Source organism: Cryptomeria japonica, chromosome 6 (assembly GCF_030272615.1).
Source record: "Cryptomeria japonica chromosome 6, Sugi_1.0, whole genome shotgun sequence".
Taxonomy (NCBI): Eukaryota; Viridiplantae; Streptophyta; class Pinopsida; order Cupressales; family Cupressaceae; genus Cryptomeria; species Cryptomeria japonica.
This window is the reverse complement of record NC_081410.1, coordinates 607,400,391-607,411,822: the sequence shown is the minus strand read 5'-3', so window position 1 is coordinate 607,411,822 and position 11,432 is coordinate 607,400,391. Positions and strand designations below refer to the sequence as shown.

Below are 11,432 nucleotides of genomic sequence, written 5' to 3'. Positions count from 1 at the left end.
AAAATAAAATTTTTCTTAGGTTTGTAGATTACTCAGACTGATAAAGGTATTTTTATCTATCAAACTAAGTATGATAGAGAGTTGTTGAAGAAATTTGGTATGGAAAATTCTAAACTGGTTAGTACTCCTATGGTTACAAGTGAGAAATTGACAAAAAATGATGAATTAGCACTGGCAAATCCTACAAGATACAAGTCTATGATTGGAGGTCTTCTATATTTGACTTAGACTAGACCGGATATAATAAATGTAGTTTGCATTGCATCAAGATATCAAAGTGATCCTAGAGAAAATCATGAGAGTGCAGTGAAAAGGATTTTTAGGTACTTACAAGGAACATCTCAATATGGTTTTTGGTATCCTAAAGATGATGACTTTACTTTATGTGCATATACAAATGCAAATTAGGTAGGTGATGTTAATGATCGGAAGAGTACTTCCGGAGGAGCTTTCTTTCTTGGAAAGAAAATTATTTCGTGTATCAGCAAGAAACAATCATGTACTTCCTTATCTACTGTTGAAGTTGAGTATGTTGTTGTTGCTACTAACTCTACACAATTTCTATGGATGAAGCAAATGTTAAAGGATATAAAAGTGCATTGCAATGAACTGGTAGTTATTCACTGTGATAGCTCTATTGCTATAGAAATATCATAGAATCTGGTATTTCACTCTAAGACAAAGCACATATCTATCAAGTATAAATTTTTGAAGGAAAAGGTGGAAGAAAATGAAGTTAGATTGATTTATGTGAACACTAAAGATAAGATTGCAGACATCTTCACTAAACCTTTGCCTAAAGAATCATTTGAGTACCTCTACCCCTCCGACAGAAAATTGATTGATGCTATTTAGCATCAGTCTGGTATGCATTATCAGAGCTATTATTCATTCCAAATTGATGTGGTGATGCTACTACTTAGGGGGAGTAGTTAGTCTTGTGATTCAGTGGTTTATGATTTTGCTTTGATATTTATGTCAAATCTTTGGCATTTATGTCAAATCTTTGGCTTATGGAATTGGCATAGATTTTCTATTCATGCTACTTAGATATATGTTCAATTAGTTGGTATTGATTTGGTGATCAAATGCTATCTTATATATTGGTAAGCCTAGTTTATTGATCCGGTAAGGGTTCTATTGGCAGAGCTTTGTTGAAGATCTTTTGATATTATTCATAAGTGATTTTGGTGCGGCTTCTAGTAGGAATTTAGGATGCTGATGGTGATCGTGTTCGAACCTTGACTAATTGGGATCATTGCTTTAGCATGTGTGGACCTAAATTGGGTCCAATGCTATCTAGGTTATGGATCGACTTAATGTAACATGTTGTTGGGACTTCTTGATGTGTTTCCGGGATGTCTTATGGGTTGGATGATATTTGTTTGGCCTCAGGCCAACATGTTTTATAATTATGTAATAGGTTTTATTGTCTGGGTGGCCGACCTAATTGTTTAAGGTCTAGGGTTTGTATATATGTGTATGATCTCATTGTAGATCATGGTATGCAAGTGAATAATGTAATAATCATTCATGCAGAGGATTTGGTCGATCATAGGTGATCAAGTTGGGTTTATGCAGGAGGTTTAAGACCTCTGGTATTGAGCTTAACCGGAACTATACTCAGGCATAGGAGATGCTATTATTGCAATTCATTCTTCCTTCCTGATTGTAGTCTGGATTTCTATGTAGTCAGTGAGACTCCTTTTGTAATGAGCAGTGTGCTCTATGTTGTTGGCCTTCCTGCAAGTGTAGGCCCCTCAATTTGTAATCACATACTTACTAAAAAAGTATTATCTGACTTTGGGTAGGCTTCCCACCATGGTTTTTTCCTTTACCGAGTTTTCCACGTACAAATCTTGGTGTCATGTGGATGGTAGCTATTCTCTAATTGTTGTTTGTGTTTAATTGGTATATCTGCTATTTCGATAATTGGTTTATGTATCTAGGTATTGATCTTATGTGTTCCGGTAATAAAGTTTTAAATGCTTAATGTTTCAGTAATCTGGTGACAACTGATTCCCCCCCCGTCTCAGTTGTCCTCTGGTTATTTGAACTGCCTAACATGATGAATAACATACATCCACTTGTAGGTCCAAGTAGAACATTATTTAGGTCCTAATTTTGTTTAAAACCACTACATCATAATTTGGTAGGTTTTTCTCTTAGAGATATTAAAAGTTCTAGCCAAAATTTTGTAGTCTATGATTATTGACACCTAGGGGAGAAATTGTAGCCTTATCTAGCATTCAACCACTTACATTAACATGTTTTCTTATTTGATTTATCTTCAAAAGGTATATTAGAAAATAAGGCTCTTGGTATACATTTACACTTGTATCAAGTGATAATTGTTACAAGAATAAATTCAATCATCCCACTATTAAATGGTTTGGAGTTGTTAAAATAGAGAGGGATTACTTTGGAGGGACCACACATCCAATTATAGATATATATATGGAACATTCATTGGCCCATTCAAATTTGAGAATTGGATCATAATTTGATAGTTTTTTGCCTCCATTGCTCTTAAAAGAACTTGTTAGAACTATGTAGATTACAGAGATCAACAAACTTGGATGATAAAATGTGGCCTCTACCAACATTCAATTACTCATCTAAAGATATTTGAACAATCAATTTTTCCTCATGAGTAGTATGAAAATTAAGGCTCGTGGCACTTTTACACTACTCCCAAATGATAATTTTTGCAAGAATCTATTCAATCTTGCCTTGGGAAAGTGATGTGGAATTAATAAAAAAAATTAGATATTGTTTTGGAGGGAATCCACATATACATGTAGGTATAGAATAAATATATGAAGGTTGTATGAGCTTTGATAACTACTCCGTCATAGTTTAGTAGTTTTTTTTCTCTTAGGACTCCTAAGAGACTTTGTTAAACCATGTAGGATAGAGGGATCAACACACCTAGGGAATTTCATAAAATATGGCCTCCCCTAGTATTATCTCATTCCCCTTCATATTTTCACATAGTCAGTTCAACTCAAGGAGTTGTAGAATAACTAGAATTAAGGCTCTTGACACCTTTATTAAGCTAGCTAGATATTTTCCTTTTATCCACTAACTATAAATTAGATAACTTTACTATGTCACTAAAGTTGTACATGAATTTGATCTATGAAATTAAGTACAATAAGGTAATCGAAACATACAAATAATAAATATTACTATAAGGTGAACTTGTAATAGGAGTCTGTGCACCTAAAAGTTAGCAAAATTTGAGGCAATATTATATTTTAAAGGTTGGAATGCATGTATAGAACCATATTATGCTCTATTGAAGAGAATACTCTATTAAATGAAATATTCAAAATTTGGGTGATGTTACCATATTGTGAAGCATTACTTCTCTATTATAGGGTTTCACTAGCTGTCATCACTACTATTACCATCTTGAGAAGAATGTGAATTTGAATCTAAGATATTCACAACCTCATACACTTAACATGCATTTCTCTCCTTGCCCTAGTTTCATTTGTACAATGGTAATGTTTAATTTGAAGATCACAAATAGTTTAGTTGATGGTAGGAGAAATATTGTGTTGTAGACTATCTTACTTTCCTAATAGGTCTTACTTTCCTAAAAGGATATTTCAACCTACACAATAACACACCTAAGAAAAATGGTATTATGTCTAGATCTAGTGAATGTTGGTATGTGGCGATTGATCGTGCTACTAGGATTAAATTTTGGTGACATTTTTAGCCACATTTTCCCCCTATATTAGTTAGTGTTGATATGTGAGTGTGGGGGCTTGCAAGGGTAGGTACCCCCTTGTGAGGTCTGAGGGCATGGTCCCCCCATAGGGGATCCAAGGGTTGCATGCCCTAGTAGGGGATTTTGGGGGTAGCACCATTAAAGCCATATTTTATGTCAAATCTTTTATTGTAAATATTGACCATTTATAATTAGGTCATAGATCTAATGATGGATATTTTGTATGATTTGTTTACCCTAGAAGGAACCCCTATTTTATGAGGGAATTGTATTACGGCTGGATATCATATATTGTAATTTTATCTTTCCTAAATAATAGAAAAGAAGTGGAAGATTGTTTCTCTAGTGGATGTAGTCCACTTTGGGTGAACCATTTTAAATCTATGTTATAAAGATTTGTTATTTTTTCCTCAATTTTTTGCATTATATATAATATTGTTTATTGCTCCAGTTTGCCTTTAGAACCCTAACAGTGAATATGTGATGACACTGTGTGTAACAATGGTGGACAAAAGATAATTCCCAGGGGTTAAATTATTAGAAATAGTGTGTGAAAAATGATGAAAGCACCTAAAGATGTGATATATGATCACATGGGAACATGCAAGAGAAAGAATGTGTTGCAAATTTTAATGGAAAGAAAAGTTTGAATTTGTAGATTTGGGAATAGCTATGGAGAGATTTGGGAATGACTTCTTTGTAAATCACTTACGTGTTGGAGAGATATAATGATACTATTTTTACAATTGAGTTATCATCGACTGGAGGGGAAAATAGATTATAAATAAACCCTTGTTATGTAATTTGTTGAATGACTATTGAAAACATAATTAAAAAGTTGGGTATAGAAGGGAGAAAAATACTAAAGTTCTCTTTTCAAACTTTCAATCTTATGTTGGGTCATATGTGACATAGATACATGTTTTGTGGACCATTGCATGATAAATTTTCTATGTTGAGGATTATGTTTCTAAGATTTGAACTATGAGAACATCTTTATGTTATCACAAAGATAATTATATAAAATCAATTTAAATCGTATTAATGAAATGCATCTAAAAACATAAATAGAAACTACAAAGTAAATAATTACCAATTTAAAAAAAAGATTTTTTTAAAAAAATTAAATATATTTAAAATAATTAACTAAAAACAATCTTCATGTAAGGAGTTGGGCATCGTGCTTACTTTAACAATGAATTTAGCAAATATCTACTTGCCATTAATTATATGATAAAGTGTGATAGTCAAAGCTCTCTAAATATAGTCCTAGCAATATTCCATACAATTAATACATCCAATAAACTTATTCAGTTGAAGCATTCAACTGATTAAGGATTTTGTAAATGAGCCAATAATTAATATAATGAGCCACTCCATAGATAGTGATCCATGATGTTTCTAAATAATGTTTTTGGTCAATCAGCAGACCACTCTATGAATATTTAATGGCAGTGAATCATTACAGAAAGTGAGCCACATGAAAGGATTAGATGTGCAATATTAGGTTTCTAAAGACCAGGGGCTCATCAGCAATAGGAGATGAAATGATAATGATGGTTACTGGCGAGAGAAAAAATGATAATGGCGTGGCTACTAGTGGTAGTGCTAGGGTTGGTAGTGGAATTTGTGGTAGCACTATAGATAGTGCTTCCAGTGGTGCGTTTACTAGGGAAGACTTTTGTGGTGGAAGTAGAAATGGAAGTACTATGAATTGAGCGAGAAATTGATTTTTCTTTTGACTTAAAGAATGGTCATCTTATTCCTCAGTGAACTTTCCCTTGGAACATCATTTGGGCTGACAAATCAAGCGTGGAACAAGAGTAATCAGATGGATACATGTACACATCTAACAATGGGGCAGACCAGGTGGTGGAGGAGGAAGAGAATTAAACGAACCGGCCCCATCCTCCACAATGAATACCATTTCGAAACCAAGTGCTGTGTGAGATTCAAAATGGCAATGCATCAACCAAACACCTGCAATGAATCAAACGAAACTGTTTAGGTAGTTCATATGTTGTTATTGTAAATCTAGTTTAAATAAATTTGATCAACAGTGAAATAGTTTATCAGCAGAAGGTTATTTACGTTAAGAAGAGTCGACAAAGAAGTAATACTTTTAAAGGTTCAAATTTAAGATCTTTTATTTTCTATTGGAGTATTCTATCAATAAGTTATTGGTTCTTTTAGGACCAATCCATCTTTGGTCTTGTATGTGGTATGACTTATTTCTAACACCCTACCTTAAGTTATGTTGAGCTTTCATGAACCAGCAAGGACTAGACTTAGGACCTTCCAATTGCTGCTAGAGTGTCTACCATCTGAGCTATTGGCTCTTGTAGGACCAGCCCATCTTTGGTACAAATGTGCCTTATTTCCAACACCCTTCCTTAAGCCACATTAGGTACTTGGGGCTCCTAATTTGGCCGAGCTCTGATACTTTGTTGAGATTTTCATGGACCAAATAGAGCTTGAATCTAAGGCCTTCCATTTGATGTTGGAGTGCTCTACTAAATGAGCTATTGGACCTTATAGGACCAGCCCATCTTTGGTTTGGATGTGGGTTATTTCCAATAGACCACTCTATAGAATGCTTGGGGTTCCTAACTTGACCTAGCAATAATATCATATTGCTTTCTAGACCTTCCATTTGTTATTGGAGTGCTCCACCATTGAACTATATTGGCCCTTTTTAAACCAACTCATTTTTAATCCAGATCTGACTTATTTCCAACAATAACCGATGTAAGTTGAAGAAAACATAAAGAAGCATAAACAAGTTTATTTTCAACATTCCCTTTTAAGACCAGTCCATCTTTTCTCCGAATATTTCCCAACATCCTTCCTTAAGCTGCATCCAACATCCTTCCTTAAGCCATGCTATAGAATGTTTTCCTCCCTTAAGCCACACTATAAAATGCTTGGGCTCATAGCCTAGCCTAGCTATGATGCTATGTTGAGCTTTTCCTGGACCAGCTATGAGTTGAACTTAAGACCTTCCATTTGCTACTAGAGTCTCTACTATTAAACTATTGACTTGTTTAAGCACAGTCTATTTTTAATCCGAATATGACTTATCCAACAATTAACCAATACAAAAAATGAAGAAAATATAAAAACAACATAAACAAACTTACCTGGATTGTTAGCTGTAAATCTAATGGCTGCCCACCCACCAGTAGGAACTCCCACAGTGTTCAACTTTTGAGGATCTTTCAGGTTAAAATGAGCAGGATGTGTTCGAGGATTGTAGTTACCAAATCCTTGTCCAACGACATAAAAATCATGTCCATGAAGATGCAGAGGATGGTTCTCCACAGTAAGTATGCCTGTGTTCTGAAACACAATTTGCACTTTACTGTTGAATTTCAAAACTTTTACTTTTGTTCCAAGCTCAGGCTCCCAAAAACTCATTGGCAGTGGTGGATTTTGCTGAGTGTAATTGAATATCAAGGGAGGATTTTCTGGGAAATCTCTGGTAAAGACCCCATCAATACCATGATAGTAAGCCTGCAAGATATCGATATTTGGTAAGAGAAAAGAAATATTGTTGAAGCTTCCAACTGCTCTTCCACCCATGAAACCCTCGCAGGATCTGTTCGGGCAGGTCAGAAGTCCAAATCCCTCTGTTATCACCATTTCTTCGTCTACTCTCTGTGGAACTGACGACCGAAGGCTCTTTTGGTCGGTACTGAATTTGAATGCGAACTGGGTATCATCAAATGGAGGAAGAGCGGGCATGAGAGGAACATAATTGATGCTGCCCGTGTATTCTAATATCGCAGTTGTTGTTGTGTTTATGAAACGACCCCCTCGAGTTTGGCTGCTGTATACCCGGATGGCCATGTAGAAGAGCCCTGAGGGTTTTGAAGTGGTTATAAGCACATCCATTGTTTGACCAGGCTGTATTAGCACTTGGTCAGTTGTATATGGCTTTGTATACAAGGCATCTACTGCCACAACTTTGAGTTTGTGCTCTGCAATTTTGACGAAGAATGCATGATTCATGGCAGCATTCACCATCCTGATCAGATAGGTTTTCCCTCTTCTAACCAAAATCCTTGAGGTATCTGCATTCAAACTTCTTTCAATTAGTCTCAGGTTGCAGTGTTTTATTAAAAATAATCAAATATCACAAACCCACATAATGTTTAAATTGATAAATATCAATTAGTCTAAGCTCAAACATTTCATTAAAATGTATTGATTAATAAAAGCTCAAACATTGTTGGAGAGATATTTTAATCAACGTTTCAGATCATATTTTATAGTTCATGATAATGATAAAAGTGTGTGATTAAGTTGTTTCAGATCACATTTTGTAGTTCATGATAATGATAAATAAGTGTGATTAAGTTGTAGGATCACACAACATTTCAGATCACATTTTGTAATTTATTATAATGATAAAACTGTGGTTAAGTTGTAGGTTCACACCTCCTGATCAATGGTAAGGCTGAAAACTTGTGATCAACCTTTCTATTATATTCAATGATTCATCATTAGTGTGATCAACCTCTCTGTCTATATTTTATCATAGTATGGAAAGTGTGATCTTATTTTATATAAAATAATATTTGATGATAAAAAAGCATGTTTATTATTCTAAATTTCATAAATCATAATTTATTTTAAAATAAAAATTTAGCTTGACTTCATAAAATATCTAAAGACAAAAAAATATTATGAAATATTTTTTATGATATTTTATGATCTGTCATTAAAATAAAATTGACTAACTTAAAAAATAAATATCTGAAAAGATCTTCAAAGTATGTCCTATCTGATAGGATCTTCAAAGTATGTCCTAACACATATCATCATAACCTTCATTCACATGAGCTGCCCTCCAACCATGTAAAGATAATTCCACATGAATCAAACCTATCCATCCTCATTCTTGTTTTCTAACAATTTAATCATCCAATTTACTCTCTCAAACTAGAATCTGGCTTATTAATCCATGATTAAAACTAAATATCGATTTAACATTTTAATCCAATTCTGTGACAACAAGTGGAATTAAGCTTCAAATTTAAAAAGAATGTAATATTTAACTAGTTAAATCAAAAATTTCAAAACATTAGTTTACTAAGAATCTCTCCCATGGTTGATATTATTTTTCCTAATTTTATTATATGAGTCAAGGTGACAAACCATTCGCAGAGCATTCATACAAGTCTCCTGGCTGACCGTTGATGGTGTATGCATCAGATTCTAATGGTAATACACCTCTTTGAATTGCATCAGCTATCACATCTTCCACATTTGCGCTCCACCATTCGCCTAAAACAGGCCAGACACACAATATAAATGTTAAGAATCATCAAACATTACAAAAGAAATGTAAACACAATGAAACCAAATTTGGAATTGAGTGAAGACTTCTACCTAAAATGACAGGAAACTCGGCAGCTGGTTTAGGAAATGGATAAGGCTTTCCAAACCGGGGATAAATGACTAAAGCTCCATGAACTGTAGCTCTTAGAAATGAGACATGGGCGTGCCACCACAGGGTCCCTTCCTGCTCTGTAATCCTGAAATTGTAGGTGAAAGCATTTCCAGGAGTAATGGGGCACTGTGTAATGTAGGCTGGCCCATCTGCCCAGCAAGTTCTCAATTGTCGGACTCCATGCCTACCAATAAAAATCAGATAAGTACTTATTAGTTCTAGGTGTACATGATTTGAACAATTCTTATTAACTATTGAGGTATTGTATCATTGTTTTTTATTTTAAAATGTATATATTTTTCAATCTTTATTTTTTTTTGGATCTATCATTGACATACTGATCTTTTTAGGATCAGCTCGTTTTTGATTTGAGTGTGATTTATATTTAATTTTGAAAACATTATTTTATAGAACGTTTGGGGTTCCTAATCTGGTTTGGCTCTGATTTTATGTTGAGCTTTCCGTGGATCAATTAAGACTTGAATGTGGTTTATTTTCAACAATGATAGAACACTGAATGTGATGTAAAATGTAGATTGAAAAATATATACAATTAAAACAAAAAAAAATCATACAACTCTTCTGAAATTTAGAAAATCTATGTCAAGTATTGTTGACAATTTGAAAAATAATCTTCCATACAACTCCAATATCAAATTAAGATGATTGAATCTAACACACCAATGTATGGTAACATTATAGGGTCCATTGTTCTCCACCAGCACAATAACATTGTCGTTATCACGAGCATACAATGTAGGGCCTGGAAAATGTCCATTCACTGTGACAATTTCTTGCTCCTTGCATAGTCGAGTCACTTTCTGAGTTCCAATCTGCAAAATAATTAGAAAAGATGATCATATTAACAACAGGAAATTTCCAGAGTATATAATATCAATGCAGTTAGTTTTTTAGTTGTCATTGTACAACAATTATTTCATTATCTGCATTTCAGATCATATTTTATGATCCATCTTTAAGATGAGATACAACCAGAAAAGAGAATAATAGAATATGATCTAAAACATCGATAATAAAAATCTCACGTATAATCAAAACCAGAAATCTAAACATATAAAGCTGATCCTAAATTTAGCTAATAGAATTCTTAAGATTTGGTGGGGCATTAGAATTAAACTCACAATAAATTTTTGATGAACAACTGTTGCATAAGCAGCCCATGGTATGACAGAAATTAGAGATAAAAGCGAGGCCAGCTTAAACATAATAGACATTCCTGCCATTCTTGACTCTTGTTCGTCACAAATCTTAAAATGAGCGACTTATTTATATACACTCATTCTTCCTGAGTCAGAGACAAAGTAAAAGTGAATTAGGTAGGTCGCCAATAGCATGGCAACGCCCAGAAGCTCAAGGTTTGAACTGGTTTTGATCAACGTTTTTATCATTATCACCAAATTTTGTGGCTGTTCTTTATATGTTAACTTTTTCTATAATCTTTGTTCTTAAGACATTTTACACAAGTTGAGGATTTGATTAAGGTCACCAATTTCTTTGTCTTTTCAACAAATAATGTATTTTCTTTATGAATCCTCTAACATATTCTAATCCCGTCGTGTAGTGTTTTATTCCATATTCCTACATGATTTCGTCGTGTAGTATTTTAGTCCATGTTATTCCTCGTGGAATAGACCTATTTTTTTCCTTAGACTTACCTGGATATTTTTGGCAGTATATTTAAGTGCTTTGTATCAAATGTATTCAATGGAAAATGATCTGTCATGCTCAACATGTTAAGTTTAATCAATGTTAGCAGACCTCAAATAGTCAACCACACAGCTCTCCCTCAAATCAGACTGCACCTTCATTTTCAATCTACTTCAACAAAAATCATAAGCCTCCCAAATTTAACCTTTTTAACCTACCTTCATTGCTTATAGCCATATGGTAGAGAAGCGCAACCAAACAACTTTGGAATCAGCCATTTTTTTTGTTAAGGGAAAGCTTCTGTGCTAAAATCTATTGTCTTATATGAAAAATGTATTTTTGGGTGTGTTACTTAAATCAAACGATAAATTTATCAGAATGGTACAAAATTTTGCTCCAATGTAAGAAAAAATGATGATCTATAGACCCTTGAACAACAGGGTTATGTACATGCCCATTTATACCCCCATTTTTTGAGGTAACACATACAATTCATAGTTCATATGAAGAAGAAATCTGTTTTTAACTGAAAGTTGCTGCCTCTCTTGTTAATATACAATTGAGAAT

General features: G+C 33.8%; 1 protein-coding gene across 1 annotated transcript; it reads right to left on the bottom strand.

Moving 5' to 3' along the window:
* Positions 1-4,926: 4,926 nt before the first annotated feature.
* On the bottom strand, positions 4,927-10,484 carry LOC131033614 (laccase-5). The gene is made up of 6 exons (XM_057964855.2): positions 10,340-10,484; positions 9,879-10,030; positions 9,137-9,381; positions 8,903-9,031; positions 6,883-7,815; positions 4,927-5,722 (listed from the first exon to the last, which is right to left on the bottom strand). The coding sequence occupies exons 1-6, from the start codon at positions 10,439-10,441 to the stop codon at positions 5,592-5,594; spliced, it is 1,692 nt and encodes a 563-aa protein (XP_057820838.2). The 5' UTR covers positions 10,442-10,484; the 3' UTR covers positions 4,927-5,591.
* Positions 10,485-11,432: the final 948 nt, after the last annotated feature.

What these genes read in the sequence shown, in the direction of transcription:
- LOC131033614 (XM_057964855.2), bottom strand. Translation starts at nt 10,441, where the DNA reads ATGGCAGGAATGTCTATTATGTTTAAGCTGGCCTCGCTTTTATCTCTA. An exon ending in TATAATGTTACCATACATTG is followed by an intron (nt 9,382 to 9,878) that starts GTGTGTTAGATT and finishes TTTTATTGGTAG; the next exon opens with GCATGGAGTCCGACAATTGA. An exon ending in ATTTACAGCTAACAATCCAG is followed by an intron (nt 5,723 to 6,882) that starts GTAAGTTTGTTT and finishes GATTCATTGCAG; the next exon opens with GTGTTTGGTTGATGCATTGC.